The sequence below is a fragment of the Capsicum annuum genome, chromosome 3 (assembly GCF_002878395.1).
Source record: "Capsicum annuum cultivar UCD-10X-F1 chromosome 3, UCD10Xv1.1, whole genome shotgun sequence".
NCBI lineage: Eukaryota > Viridiplantae > Streptophyta > Magnoliopsida > Solanales > Solanaceae > Capsicum > Capsicum annuum.
Window position 1 is genome coordinate 93,535,359 of NC_061113.1, and position 17,285 is coordinate 93,552,643.

General features: G+C 37.7%; 1 protein-coding gene across 1 annotated transcript; it reads right to left on the minus strand.

The window, feature by feature from the left end:
• Positions 1-98: 98 nt before the first annotated feature.
• On the minus strand, positions 99-13,153 carry LOC107865344 (CDK5RAP3-like protein). Its single transcript, XM_047408371.1, is given in 11 exon segments — positions 99-395; positions 1,090-1,222; positions 1,984-2,192; positions 2,419-2,530; positions 2,532-2,968; positions 3,067-3,122; positions 3,125-3,222; positions 3,560-3,654; positions 3,732-3,739; positions 12,723-12,892; positions 13,125-13,153. Coding segments are annotated over 11 exon segments (1,470 nt in total). The 3' UTR covers positions 99-272.
• Between the last annotated feature and the right edge of the window lie 4,132 nt (positions 13,154-17,285).

Here is a 17,285-nt window from a genome sequence, read left to right on the forward strand (position 1 = left end):
AAAGCTGAACTAGTCTCAGTTGTAGAGATAACCACTCTGCATTTGAAATATTGTAGGTTTGGCAGGACATTGCCGTCTGCGTACCAAGGATTATGGTATTCCAGGGGAACACAAAGCATTGATTATTTATACGTCTATTGGTTCAAAGCGAGAAAAATGTACCCTGATTATGTTTTTGCGAATGTCAGGTCCAACTGTGTACTTCTAATTTGTACGGTATCAACAATAATAAAACCTACAAGATGTATAAGAGTTGCTCCAGCCTTGTAACACTAGTTACTAATCAACAATCTATTAATCTCTCCTATGATATTCACGGGCCGTCCATCAACCTTGGATTAAAGTGTACTCTCACAAACTTTCTTCAGTTCCCTGGTCTTGGCAACAGCTGCTTCCTGCATCAGGAAAAAAAAAAAACTCATAATTAAGGATCCAAGAGAGAAAAAGCAGTGGGAACTTTCTTTTCTTTTTCTTTCTTAAAAAAGTACTTTATAAATGAACAACACAAAGAAAGTGCTTTCAAGATCTGTACATGAGCAGAAAATAACTTAGCAAAAATTTATCCCTTTTAAATATCTGTAGTGAAGGCTGAGGATCAGGCAGGTGACTTCTGCTACGCTTTACTTTGCCACTACTTTATTTCCTTTCAGAGAAATGAATAAATATTACCCAGGCAATTTTGAAAGGAAGTCATACTGTTTGCGGAAAAGCATTCAAAACAGGTGCCTTTTTGTGGGAGAGAGAACTATTCAAAAAAAAAAATACTGGAAGCCAACTAATGCATTTAGGATAAACTTACAACATAGTGACGTTTAGAAGATCTAATAGGAATTATTGTGCTTGACAATACAAGCACAGCAAAGGTTGAAGTTTAAAAAACACTGTAAGTAAAGGTTGCATAATCTACTAGGCCACTTGTCAGATCTGAAACATTTAAAAGCCGAGAAATAATGTTTATGAAATTATGAGAAGCTAACAAATACTTTAAACTCAAAGTGGCCAATCTTACTACTCAATGACTAACACGGTATCACATATTTGCAATTACTGAAAATTACATTAAACAAAATTGGAAGCAAACAAAATAACTTGTTTTGGCCAGGATGAAGACATCGAATTCTGAAGTTCCATATGCCTACAAGACAATTCCTTCAATCCATCCTTTAACTTGGCTTCCTGATGGTTTTTCTCCTCCATAGTGTTGACCAACCGATCCAAAAATCTTGAATTTAAACAAATACAGCAGTCAGCATGCAATTTCAACAAAAATAGTTTAGTCTGCAATACACGAACATCATACAATTACAATCTGAATAAAAGTGTACAGCAACATTTCATCATGATGACAAAGAAGTGAGCTGTGACACAACCAGAAGTCGAATGTCAATAATCTTCATCAATCTTCTTCAGTGAATAGATTACTAAACCTATAGAGTTTATGCATAAGTTTTAAGTTTTATCATTTCCCCAGGACAGAACTTTGCTCTTAAGCTTCTCTATCCATTCCTCTTAAAGATGGGAAATGAGATACAAGTACAGACGACACCTTAAAGCAAACTGCATCTACTCTTTTTCTCAGCTACAATATGATTGGTCGAACATCCCTTTACAAAGAAGTCGAACTACTTTGGAACCAAAAAAGAAGTAAAAGAGTGGAATTTTCCATTTTTTTCGTAAGCCAAATCTTCATCACGACATCAAGTCAAGCAAAAGTATCTGCAGGTTGTCTATATGACTCATCACAAGTAACACCGCGTCAACATGGTGGAGTAAGCCTTGGGGAAGCAGAAATGATAGTTGGCATAAGTTAACATTTCCCTCTTGACAAAGAACAACACTCATCAAGGTTTGCACTTGGGTCAAAAAAGAGTCCATGTGGCAAGCACATTCAAGAACTTAGCATGTCAGAAAGTTTGAAAAAGAAAGAAAATTTGTTAACTTGCACAGGAAACAAAATTCATGGAATCCTTAACTAATCAGTACCTTTTGGATTTGAGGATCATGATCATATCCCTTGTTTTCATATTTGTAAGCAATGAAATTGCTGAGGAAATGTCAGATAGCATCGTCTGAATTATATCAGAAGAGTACTGCTGCAGAACAAGTGGAGCAACTGCCTGGACTTGATGTTGTAAAGATGTAGTATTTTCGTTCCTTAGCTCAATTAACCACTGATTCAAGAAGGCCTTCACCTGATGGTCAAGCAACAACAGAAGTTCAGATGTCAGAAACCATCAAACCCACTAGGCAAGACGACTCAACAGAAGACACTGAAAATCCAAATGACGGACAACCTAATGAAGCCGCCTTAGTAGTAGAGCCTATTCCCAGAGAAAAAAGTGATAAACTAGTGCCCAACAAAGAAAAAACGTGTAGAAGACATTAGTCATGAAAAAAGGGATAACACCATTGACAGACCTCAAATAAGTCATCAAGTATCTTATTCCTGTACTCCGTCTCCAGTAGAGGACTCCTGTCATGGATAGCTACTGAGTCTGCAGGTAAATTATTTTGAAGAGAATGCAATTCCATTATTTTGTGAACTGTCTTCTTTAAACACATCAACTTGAGGATTGTCAACACTAATATCCCAAGAGATTTCTGATGCAGAGACCTCAGGAGCTGGGAAACCTTCATCCTTAGAGGTTCAATGAGATTCTACATCATCATTACAAGGAGACAACATAATATCGCTAGCATTAACAATCTCATAGGGGCCCAAACCATTTCCGTTTCCTTCTGTTTCTTCCATAGTGCCAATGTCTGAATCAATTTGAGAGCTATGTAAAGTAATATCTCAGTCAATCCCATCAGCTGCAATGTCAGTTTCTACAGTTATTTGACTTATGCCATTATAGCCTGCCTGAGCTTTCATAACTTCCAGAACTTCAGGGCTAATGGAGACATCCATCGAGGGAGGCCTTTCACGAGCACTCCTCAGATTTGGTAACACAACTGCTACAGTTTTCTGTGACCAGAACAAATAACATAAGTAAACCATGCTACACCAAACATTGATATTGCACTAACAACGGACTCAACGAAGACACAAAGTTCATCGCCTACATTCTTTTCCGTATGAGCATCTTTGACAAAATCTGAGTAGAACTCAATAGCCCGTGGACAGAATCACCATTAAGTACTTCCAAGAATCTGCTAAATGTGCTTGGAAGAGATTTAGTGGCAGTTTCCAAAAGTTCCGACCTCGCATTTATTCCCTGAATAAAAGAGAAAAATCAAATATATTATAAATGGAAAGAAAAATGCTATAAGGAAAGAAAACCATTCAACGGTGATCGAGTTAAGCAAGCTAAAACCAGCAGGCCCAGCTCCTGACAAGCATCTACAAATTTAGATACTGAGAGAGCTGCATTTCTTTTTATATCAGCTTCTTTGCGCTCCAATTCAGCCAATTGCTAGTGTGTCTTCTGAATCTGCTTCTTATATGATAGGGGCGGCAAAACGATCATATTGCTATTAGACATCTTCATGGAAAATTACTACAGTCCAATCATAACTTAATTGTTTTGGCATAGAGTGATAAAGTTGGTTATTTTACATCTCATAATTAACATTTTGGACCATGACATGAGCAGCTTCACCAAGGAAAATGTATTCCTTCTCATAGGCACGCACAATTGCTTCCCAAACACCCTGTTGTCAAGAGTCAAAATGAAACCTTTATTTGAAACAACGCACATAAATATTGAGAGAGAGAGAGTTGGTCTCACAGCATCACCTGAAAGCCGACCAAAAATATTACGGCTTTCAGGAGTTGACTTCAGAAAAGTCTCATATGTTTTTATGGGCCTAAACAATCCGAGTTTCGCAGTCGTACCAAACAGGTCAATTTTGTAAACTTAATAATATCATCACTCATTTGGGGTGTGTTTGCTACGGAGGAAAATATTTTCTAAAAAAAAAGTTATTTTTTTGTGTGTGTTTGATATGAAGGTGGAATTTTTTTTAAGTATTTATATATATCTAACAAAAAATTAAAAAAAATATAATTTTTTTTTGGGGGATGGGGGCGGGGGGAGGGGAGGTGGGTAAGAAAATATTTTTAGGAGGGGGGACCAGGGAGAGGTTGGGAGTCGTGGGATAAGAAAAAAATTTGAAACTTTTTTAAAGAAAATTTTGCGCGTAGGGAGATACAAACTTACGAGTCGTGGGTGGGGGCTAGGTAAGAAAAAAAATTGGGGCAAAGGGGTGGGTGATCTTCAAAGTGGTATGTGACACTGCAACTTGGTTTGCCTACTTTTATTATGGAAGTCATTTTTCTTATTTTGAAGGAGTTTGTTTCTAGAGAAAATATTTCTCAAAACTTTTAGGCCAAACATGATGAATGTAATTCCTAGGTCTTAGACTCTGAAATTTTTCAAGTGTTGACGACACTGTCCAGGAAACAACTCAAGTGACGAGTTGTTATCACTCGTCACGAGTCGTTAGATGAGGCTCTTCATCTCACCAGTGAAGTTTCCCAGGTATACTTTCGTGGTCACGACTAGATCCCCTCGGGTCGTAAGGTGAGGTCACGAGTCGTGGTGAGGGACTTGTGACCATAGCATGTGGTTGCCCTGAGTCGCTGCCCAGACCACGAGTCTAGGCAACTACTCATGACCAGTCACTGCAAGTCGTTACCTGACCCTTAACGATTGGCGACATTTTTTCTATATGTTTTCATTAAGGGCATTTTGATCCTTTCCTGCCATCCAACTATTTTCCCACGACTAAAAACAACCCAAGGATCCTTTTTTCATCAATTACCAAATTATAAACATTATTTTCTCCTCTCAAACTTCTAAAGTCAAGAGACAACTAGGGTTTCAACGGATTAATCATCTAGGCTTCAATTGTTGATTGTCTCTCCAAATTTCTTGGTGTTTTAGACATGACTGTCTTCCGTAACTTGATATTACATAAAGGCATGCATTTAATTATTATCTATGTGAAGTTAATTATTGGGTTTTGAAATTGGGTTGAGGGATTTGAATGGTTGTTACTTGGATTGCTTTCCCATGGTTTTGAACTTGTCATTCATGCTCTATCTTATGGGGTTTGAACTAAATAGGTGCATGGGTATGAAAATTGGACAAGGGAACATGAGTTCCCCAAATTTATGAATTTTGGTATGGAATTGACATGAACCTCAACCCACTTTATGAAATTGATTTTGAAACATGGATATATGCACAATTTAACTCACTCTTGGAACCTTCCATTTTATAACAGGTTAATGAAACATAAAAATGATTTTTGAGGGGCCTTGATGGTCATAGTTTGGTTTTGAATTGGAATTTGGGAGTCAAAATAATTAATTGATTTTGGACTGATGTAATTGAATTTAGCTTGCAAGCATAATTGGTATGACAATACCAACGATATATGCCTCAATAAAAGACTCCTTGATTTATGATTGAGATTATTTGCTAAATGTTTTACATTTGGGCTTAAAGGGGGTTGTGTAGCTCGCCCAGAAGGTGGAGGTCCTGGGGGGACCAATACTAGAAACCACATTTATCGGCGTGGAGGTCTTTACGAACGTGTGCATAGTTCACACATTATATATTTTGGAAAGGTTGGAGCCTTGATGTATCTGGCCCTCCCTCAAATTTTCTCAATTCGAGCAGCTAATACGCGTTGAGACCCTTTCAGCAAGGGAAGCTGAACCTATATAGCCCATGGGTGCCCTTAGGATGGTTAAAGATACATAGTCCAGGTTAATGATTTTTAAATCTCATGTTCATAACCTTGTACCCTACCTCGACATTATGAATGTATACATGTGGTTTTGACTGGTTTTGGAAATGACATTACTTTATCCCTTCCCTGAGTTACATATTAGTTCTTATCTCACTAACCTTCCCTGGAAGCTACATCATTTCATGATGTAGGGTCCTAGGGTTCTTTGTTTACTCGTGTACAGTCTTAGGTGGAGAGAATATCGATTGAGTTGTTGTGAAGTGGTGAGCCTCTATCATCCAAAAATCTTTACCATTTTATTAGGTTTCTTTTCAGATTTTTTGAATTGAAGAGTACTATTGTCATGGTCGGGGGCATGTCTTGACCTAATTTGATATTCTGGTTTTAAAGGTTTTGTGGATAAAGTATGAGCTGGTTATTTGTTTTTGGATTCTTAGAGCCTTTTTATTGGTTTATTTATCAGTCTTATTATTTGGTTTTGCTTCTGCTATTTTTATTATACTCCGGTTGTTAGGCTAAGAGGGTGGTCTCTGATCCACGACAGGCTTGAGATACTCATCATGACTAGGCCCTAGTTTGGGTCGTGACAAGCTTGGTATCAGAGCATAGGTCCAGGGTCTTTGGGTGTCCACAAATCCGTGTCGAGTAGAGTTCCTTTTATGGGTGTGTAGCACACCATACTTATAAGGAGGAGGCTATAAGATATTTAGGAATGTTTTCCTTTCTTGTGTTCTATTTCGGACTATAGAGTCCGGTGCCATGAATTCTCTTAACTTTTGGTTTACTCACGTTTTAGATCATGCCTCCCCTAAGATCTGATGTTCGTAGAAACTCTACTGGACCCTTTATCCTACCTGAGGAAAATGTGGAGGGAACTTGCCCTGCTTAAAGAGTGCATACCTGGTCTAGGGTCTTTGCTCCCATATCACGACCTAAACCTGGGCCTGGCTGTAATGGGTATCTCAAGTCCACCGGGGACTGGAGATCACCCTCTTGCACCTAACCAAACAACACAATATCACCCTTGTCAGATGAATTCCGAATATATGACACGATAGAACAAGATAGGTCTAAAGAATAAATGATAAGTCTATGACCGATCACCAGCAACCAGCCAAAATTTTTGACAAACATAACCCAATTCCATAGTAATCCAACAAAGTCTTCAAAATAGAGAACCAAAGTCTTAGTCAGGACAAGACCCCGGCTCTGACAGATGACAATGACAATGACAACGATAATGTTAATGATAGTGAAAGTAACAATCAACTCAAATCTAGTAATAGAAGCTGGTGAAATGCCTAAGCCTTCTGGAGAATGAAAGCTGGTAAAATGCCTAAGCCTTGCAGAGAATGGAATCTCACTACTTCACCATAATGAACCAATGAACCGAGCCGACCAACCTAACTTTGCATAGAAAAAGTAGAAGTAGCTTTGGTGCCTACATCGGGTGAGGATACAAAATCCTAAGACGGTTAGTGGGGGAACACTAGCATGAAACTTAGGGATAAGGATAACATAATGCCATGATCAGTAGTTTCAAATAATTCAAATCCAATGCACATAATCAAATACATATACTTATATATATATATATATATATATATATATATATATATATATATATCGCATGCTGAGATAGGGAACAAGGATTAACATGCACTTAAAATTTTTTAGCCCAGATTATGTAGCTCAACTGTCATAACATACAAGGCACCCACGTGCTATATGGGCCCAACTCTCCCCCAGTTGGTAGGGATCCAGTGTGCATGGCCACACGAACCAGAGGGTATACATTTGCTATATGGGGGACTCAAGCCTACTTGCATAGCAAGGTGACATAAGAATCAAATAATGTAATATAATATAGGGGACTCGAACCTCCTAGTCATATGATAATAATAAGGGGGACTCAAACCTCCCGATCATATAGACCCCCACGTCAACAACCGTAGTTTCTAGTATTGGTCCCTTGGGATCTCCACTTTCACAACTCAACTACACAACCCTCTTTTATGCTTAATTTAAAACATTTATTACACATTCCCGTGCATTAAACTATATCTCACATTAAGGAAACCATTGTTGTCATTATCATACCAACTACACTTGCAAGGTAACAAAACATGCCAAAACAATTACATCACCTGGGGGAATTCACAACCCCTTTGGTTTAATTATGCAATAGCTTATGTAAACACAAAGCTCACAAGGTTCAATTCAAAACCATTATGCCTCATTAGTTTTTCACATTATGCAAAAGCTCAAGAGTAGTTCAATATGCATACTTTCATATTCAAAACAAATTCCATAATATATGGTTGAGGTCATAACTGCTTCATAAGTCATAAGCTTGGAGAAAATCATAATTTCCTCATTCATTCACCATACCCATGCACCCACAAGTTCAAAACCATATTTAAAGCATGAATAATCATGAATAATCCATGGGAAAACATTGTCCAACGACAAACATTCAAAACCCTCAACCCTTGTTTCAAAACCTATATCAATATCTCATGAACAATACTTTAAATTACATGCTTTTACAAATTAACAATAAGGGAAGAGTAACATGCCTGAAATACCATGTTTCATGGAAAGAATTCAACTCTTGAGCCCTTGGATGACCTACTTCTTGGAAACCCTAAGTATGGATGCTTGAGAGAATTTGGGAGAGCTTGGAAGTATGTGAGTATGATATAAATGAAAAATAACACCCTTAAGTGCTTTATGAACGTAGGGTTTTAATTGGGTAGGAGGGGAATAGTCCAAAGTTACCTTGAAATAAAAGCTAGAATTTTAGTCGTCAGTGACTACGGGTCACTATACGACTCGTATACTCATTATGACTCATCACCCTGAGTCGTAACCAAGGCAGTCTCTAGATACTCATAATCTGTTGACCGTACGACTCAGATAATATGACTCGATATAGGACCCTACTACTCGAAGGGTCCAATCGTAGTCAATTTAGAACCCAATTGGGTAAACACTAGACATCCTACGATCTACACACAATGACTCATAACAAGTTCTTACAACTCTTAGTGAACCACTCGTACTTAGAGCAGAACTTTGCCACATACTTACTGATTTGGTTACAATTGGGTCCCTTGGACCTGTTAAGACTCCCTACAACTTGTGCCCCTAAGTCGTACTCAGGATAGTAACTTAAGCACCATTTGCTGGACACCTTACGACTAGGGTCACATGACCCATCAAGACACTTTATGACTTATACGGTAAGTCGCAGTCAAGACAGAGAGGTTAAAATTTTAGAAAATTTTCAAGGACCGAATGACAGGACAAGGCATTTATTAGCACCATTTAACTCCAAGCACAACCACACTTACCTTTCACAAAGACAGAAAACAAAGATGCCAAGGAAATCACAATTTTCCTTTAACAAAGTAAGAAAAAAAAATTAAGGACCTCAAGCATGATTATCAGAAACTGGAAACAAGAGCGGATGTTTGGAGTTTATGTCCTAATCATCTTCCCAAGTAGCTTCCTCAACCTTTTGGTTCCTTTATAGAACCTTTACCGAAGCCATGTCCTTCATCCTCAATCGATGGACTTGTCGATCTAAAATCTTAATTGAAACTTTCTCGTAGGACGAGGAATCTGAAATACCCACCTTTTCTAGAGAAATAACCATCGAAGGATCACCCACACACTTTCTCAACATCAAAACATGAAACACTGGATGAATGGAGTTCAAACTTAAAGGAGACTCCAATTCATATACAACATTACCAACCCTTTTCACAACCAAATACGTACCGACATAACAGGGACTGAGCTTTTCCTTCTTACCAAACCGCATCACTCCTTTCATGGGAGACACTTTCAAGAACACTCAATCACCAACACTGAACTCCAACTCCCTTCTTCTCACATATATGTAGGACTTTTGGATACTTCAGGCGGCCTTAACTTTATCCCGAATCACCTTTACCTTTTTTATATCTTAATGAACCAAATCAGGGCCAAACAACTTATTTTCACCAACCTCAAACCATCCACCTCCTATTATATAAGGCCTCAAATAGGTCCATACCAATGCTAGAGTGATAACTATTATTGTAGGCAAATTTTATGAGAGGCAAGTGGTCAACCCATCTACCATCATAATTAAACACACAAGCTCAAAGAATATCTTCTAAGACTGAATTATCCTTTCCAACTGCCCATCTATTTGCAGGTGGAGAACGGTACTAAGTGTTACCTTAGTTCCCAAACCTCGCTATAACGACCTCCAAAAGTGAGATGAGAATTGAGTACCTCGGTCAGAAATGATAGAAATCGGAGCACCATACAACCTCATGATCTCTTCAATGAACAACTTGGCATAATTCTCAGAAGAGAAATTAGTCCTCACTAGTAAGAAGTGAGCGAATTTAGTCATCCTATCCACAATGATCCAAATCAAATCAAACTACTGGCGAGATTGTGGAAGACCGGTAACAAAATCCATATTAATTATCTCTCATTTCCACATCAGCAGCTCAATATCTTGAGTTAACCCATTGGGCCTCAAGTGCTCCACCTTGACTTGCTGACACACACAATGCAATTAGCCATAAAATTAGCCATATCCCACTTCATATTTTTCCACCTTTTCGTTGAACCAGGATAAATAGAATTACTTTACTCATGAGCTTCGGCCAAGATACTTCCTCGCAACTCATCAACATTGGGAACACATAGTCTACCTTGGTACCTCAAGATACCATCACCACCAATCTTGAAACCATCACCTTCTGCCTACCTACATCATTCATGATTTGTATCAGAATATGCTCTAATATCTGCTTCTCCTTCACTTTAGAACCAAGAAATGACCTTGTTACCTCTTGAACAATCACACCACCATCTTTAAAATCCAAAAGACGGACTCCAAGATTAGAAAAATAGTGAATATCCTTCACTAATTCTACTTCTCTTTATCCACATGAGACAAGCTTCCCATGGACAACCTGCTAAGAGCATCAATAACCATGTTAGCTTTACCTGGATGATAGTGAAGACTCATGTCAAAGTCCTTTAGCAACTTAAGCCATCTCCTTCGCCTAAGATTTAACTCCTTCTGAGTGAACACATATTGTAGGCTCTTATGATTAAAATAAATATCAACATGAACCCCAAACAAATAATGTTGTTAGATCTTTAATGCAAATACCACAACAATCAATTCCAAATCATGAGTTGGATAATTCTTCACATGAAACTTTAACTATCTAGAAGCATAAACAACTACCTTACCATGCTGCATCAACACACAGCTCAATCCTACCTAGGATGCATCACAATACATAATAAAATCATCAATGCCATCTGGCAGAGTCAAAACTAAAGTTGTAGTCAACTTATCCTTCAGCTTCCTAAAACTACCCTCACAAGCATCAAACCACAAAAACTTTACCTTCTTCTAAGTCAATTTAATCAATGGGGTAGCAATAGAAGAAAAACTTTCCACAAACCTTCTATAATAATCATCTAAGCCTAAGAAGCTCTGAAAATCGGTTGGAGTCGTGGGTCTAGGCCACTTCTTAACCACAACAACTTTCTGGGGATCCATCTAATCCCTTTACTAGAAACAACATGTCCCAAGTAAGTCATAACATTAAACCAAAACTCACACTTAGAGAACTTATCATACAAACGTTGATCCTATAGGTTCTGCAACATAAGGGGAAGATGATTGGCATGATTCATCTCACTCTTGGAATAAACTAAAATATCATCAATAAAGATAATGAAAAATAAGTCCAGAAATGAACCACCATGATCCCTTTACTAGAAACAACATGACCCAGATAAGTCATAATATTCAACTAAAACTCACACTTAGAGAACTTAGCATACAAACACTGATCCTTTAGCGTCTGCAACATAAGGCAGAGGTGATCGACATGATCTACCTCACTCTTGGAATACACCAAAATATCATTAATAAAGACAATGACAAACAAGTCTAAAAACAGACGAAAAACTCAATTCATAAGATCCATAAATATTGTCGGGGCATTGGTCAAGCCAAAAGACATCACCAAAAACTCAAAATGATCGTACCCATTTCGAAAAGCAGTCTTAGGGATATCTGCCTCCCTAATCTTTAACTAACGGTACCCAAACCAAACATCAATCTTAAAATAGAACTTATCACCTTGAAGCTGATTAAAGAGATAATCATTCCTCTAAAGTGGATACTTATTCTTCATAGTCACCATATTTATTTAGCGATAATTAATACACATTTAAAGAGAACCATCCTTCTTACACACAAAGAGCATGGGAGCACCCACGGAGACACACTAGGGCGGATAAAACCCTTATTCAGAAGGTCTTTCAACTACTCTTTAAGTTTCTTCAACTCAGCTGGAGCCATTCTGATAGGGAGAATGGATATAGGACGAGTGTTTGGAAAAAAATCAATCTCAAAATCAATTTCCCTATCAAGAGGAATACCAGGAAGATCATTCGGGAACACCTCGAGAAATTCACAGACCACAGGGACAGTCTACAAGGAAGGAACTTCAGAACTAGAATCCTTAACAGGCTCACTTAACTAGAATTCTTAACATGCACTAAGTGAAGAGGAACCTTTTAGAAACCAATTTCTAGGCTTTAAGAAATGAAATGAACCTCCCCTTAGGTACTGGGGAACTACCTTCCCATTCAATTGCCAGCTTATTTAGAAAATGGAAACTGACCCTACAGTTAAGGAATGCATAATATGAATGCAACCAATCCATACCCAAAATCACATCAAAATCTACTATGTCCAACTTTATTAGATCCACCAATGTCTCCCTACTATGGACCAACACCACACAACCTCTAAAGACCCTTCTAGCCACAATGGAGTCATCTATCAGGGTGTATCAAAAAAAGATTTGGAATACACTCAGGATCAAAACTAACATGAATAGCCATATAAGGGGTCACATAACAGAGAGTAGACCCAAGATCAAGTTGACAATATACATCATGAGAAAAGAGTTTGAGCATACCAGTAACAACACTAGAAAATGCTTCAGAATCCTGGCAGGTGGCAAGAGCATACAGACAATTTTGACCAGTGCTAGAGCCAGAAGAAGAAGTGGCACTCTTTGGTACAGGATCTGACGAAGTAGCAATAGGAATCTTATTTGCCCCAGAAGTAACCTTTGAAGGACAATCCCTTTGAATATGACCAATTATTCAACACTTAAAGAACTTGTTTCTCCATTCTTCACAAACACCACAATGAACCTAACCATAGAATCTACAAAGAGGATACGATGGAGCTGATTGAGCCTTACTCGCCCACGACTAGAATTTTAGTGTTATAAACCTACTATCATAATGAGAACGATGATCACCTGAAGGATTAGGATAAGGAGAACTAGCCATAAAGTAGGAACCAAAATTACCCCACTTTTTTTAGACCACTTTCCGCCATCTTTACCAATTTGCTGCTAACCTCCACCCTAATTCGAATAGTGAAACTTCTTATTCTGCCTTTCATGCATTTCAACTTACTTATTCTATTCTCCTTCTACTTGTTGCACATACACCACAAGTCTAAAGATATTGATATCTTTGTTTAACAAGGCATCCTTGCTCTCAAAGATTAACTAACGGGATAATGCAGAAGTAAACTTCCTCATTCTAGCCCTCATACTAGACACAAACTTAGGAGCATAACGTGATAGCTGAGAAGCTTTAAGGCATACTCCTTTACTGATATCCTTCCTTGCTTTAAATTCACAAATACCTCAGCATTTACCTCCCGCAACTCCTAAGGAAAGAAGTGATCAAGAAAAGCACAAGAGAATTCATCCCATAAGTTGGACTCAACATCCTCACCCCTAGACTAGTCCCATTCCTCGTACCACTGATACGTCACATCCTTCAACTAGTAAGCATCAAACTCCATGCCATCCACGTTAGTAGCATGCATCATACAAAAAACCTTTTTAATATCCTCAATGAAATTTTAAGGATCTTTCTCAATTTTAGAATTAGTGAAAGTAGAAGGACCCAATCTCATAAATTGGCCAACTTTAGAAGAATCAGAGGATAGATAAAACAAAAATAACTCACTCAGTTTGGGAGGCCAACAACTGAGTAAGAAAATACAATAATTGGTGAAACTTAACATTAGACACATCAGCTGAAGGTGCCTGAGGAGGGATATAGGGAATTGGTGGAGCTCCATCAAGGCAATAAAAAACATTGACCCCAGATTAGGTCTAAACTTTTGGAGTAGGATGAGCTTCGTCTACATTGTCCTCAGACAGAATATAAGAGTTCCCATGGCTATTAGATCTTCTTGGAGGCATGATCTCAAAGGAAAAAAACATAAGAATTAGAAAGATTCAAGACCTTAGACTCTATAGTTCAAAATAGAACAAAAAGAAAGGGAAACATTCTTAAATACTTAGTAGACTCTCCCTTACAAGTGCTGCACGCTACATACCCATAAAAGAGTGTCTACTTGACACGGTTTTATGGACACCCAATGACACCAAACCTAGCATTTGATACCATCTTTGTCCCAACCAAAACTAGGGCCTAGGTATGATGGATATCTCAAGTCCACTGGGGACCGGAGATTACCCTCTTGCACCTAACCAAATAATACAATATCACCCCTATTAGATGAATTTTGAATATATAATAGATAGAGCAAGATAGTTCTAAAGAGTAAACGATAATTCTATGATCGATCACTAGAAACCGATAAAAATACTTGACCAACATAACCCAAGTCCACAATAATCTAATAAAGTCTTCTAAATAGAGAACCAAAAACCAATCTTGGTCAGGATATTCCCCCAACTCTGGCAGATGACAATGATAATGACAATGAAAATATTAATGATAATGAAACTAACAATCAACTCAAATCTATGAAAGGAAGCTGGTGAAATACCTAAGCCTTCCAGAGAATGAAAGCTGGTGAAATGCCTTAAACCTTTGGGAGAATGGAAGATCACTACTTCATCACGACGAACTGACTAACCAAGCCGACCAACCTACTCTATGTAGAAAAAGTAGAAGTAGCTTCAGTGCCTGTATTGTGTAGGGATACAACGTCCAAAGATGGTTAGTGAGGGGAACACTAGCATGAAACTCAGGAATAAGGATAACATAATGCCATGATTAGTAGTTTCAAATCATTCAAATCCAATGCATATATATATATATTTATATTTATAACACATGCCGAGGTAGGGAACAAGGCTTAACATGCACTTTAAAATTTAGCCTAGATTTTTTAGCTCAACCTTTATAACAACAAGGCACCCATGGGCTATATGGGCCCAGCTCTCCCTAGCTGGTAGGGCCTCTATACGTGTGACTGCACAAACCAGATGGTATGCATGTGCACTATGGGGGACTCGAACCATGTAACATAATGTGAGGGACTCAAACCTCCAAATCATATGATAATAATAATAAGAGGAAAGAAAATCTCCCGGTCATACAGACCCCCGTGTCGGCAACTAGTGTTTCTAGAATTGATCTCTCGGGACCTCCACTTTCATGACTCAGCTACACAACTCACTTTTAATCACAATTTAAAACATTTATCACACATTCACATTCATTGAACCATATTTCACATTAAGGTATACATTGTTGGTATCATTATACAAACTACACTTGCAAGGTAACAACAACATGCCAAAATAATTACATCCCTTAGGGGAATTCATAACCCATTTGGTTTAATTATGCCATAGCTTGTGTAAAAACAAAACCCACAAGGTTCAATCAAAACCATTATGCCTCATTAGTTTTCACATTATACAAAACCTCAAGATTAGTTCAATATGCATACTTTCATATTCACAAAAAATTCCACTATATGGGGTTGAGGTCATAATTGATTCAAAAGTCAGAAGTTTGGGGAAAATCATAATTCCCAAGTTCATTCACCATACTCATGCAGCCATAGTTCAAAATCATATTTAAAGCATGAATAATCATAAATAATCCATGGGAAAACATTGTTCAACAACAAACATTAAAAACCCTCAACCCTTGTTTCAAAACCTACATTAATATCTCATGAACAATACATTAAATCACATATTGTAACAAATTAACAATGAGGGAAAAATAACATGCCTGAAATAACAAGTTTTATGAAAAGAATTAAACCCTTGAGTCCTTGGATGACATATAACATGACCCAATCTAGGGCCTAGTTATGTTGTGTATCTCAAGTCCAACAAGGACCGGAGATCACCCCTAATGCCCAAACCATTAATGCCCAAATCATTAACCGCCCTACACCCCATTTTCAGATGAATTTCAAACATATAATAAAATAAACCAATAATAATTTAATGACATTAGATGAAATCTATAACCATAACCTAACAGTCATAACCAAGTGTCCAACCAGTACCAAACCCATTGTCAATACCAATACCAATGCTAACACTAATACCGACACCACCCATGCACATTGTGGTCCGACAAAGCCTCTAACTAGAATTAAAGAATATCTAGTAGGGATATGCCCCCAACCATAGACAAAACAAAAAACAAATAAAAAGGATAAAAAGAAGTCCATAGCATGAAATGGGATCTTATAGAGTATGGAATATTACCACTTCAATTTGACTCAAAAGTTATCCCCGAATCTCCAAGTCATTGAGCAAGAGGAGTAAAAGTATGGCCGGTTCCTACATCGCATGGGGATACAACGCCCGAACACAGTTAGCAGAGTGAACACTTGCATATAACTCAGGGATAAAGATAAAATAGTACCATCAATTTAGAAACCAAATCAAATAACCATATATAATAACATATATACATTATACCATATCAGGATAGGGAATAAGGTTTAGAGTGCATTTAAAACCTTAACCTAGATTGTGTAGCTTTACCATCCTAAGTCCACCCATGGGCTATATGGCTATAGTGTTACCCCCTAAATGGGCCCAGTACGTATAGCCATATGAATTAGAGGTATCACAGAAAGCCAAGGATTTTCGTGTACCCTTCACCCTTTATGACACATATATACAAGTATAAAATTAGGGGATTCCTATGTACTCCATAAGCATATGGTCGCCAACACCAACCCTCATATCGGGAAACATGAGTTTCCAGTGTCAGTATATCAAACTCACACCTTCATTTCTTAATTAAAACCTTTGAACCTAACCAAACCACCAATTTCAGGAGTCAATTGTCAAGGCATTATAAAGTGGTATCGTCATACTGACTATAGCTTGCAAGAAATTTCATTATCCAATACTTAAGGGATTCCCATGTACCCCGCAGACTCCATTATTAAAATTATTTGGGGGATTCACATGTATCCCACAAGGTTTTCATTATAAGTTCACTTGGGGGGTTTTCGTGTATCCCATATGATTTTCTAAACTATCCTTAACCATTTAATCAATTATACCATACATTAGTTTAAAAAGTAAGTTAAATCAAACACTTTAGGGGTTCCATCGTACCCCTAGTTCAAATTCCCACCTTTCTCATAACTACTAACCAGTTTTACAATACAAGGTTGGGATTATAACCACTTCAAAAGTCACAAGTTTAGAGAAAGT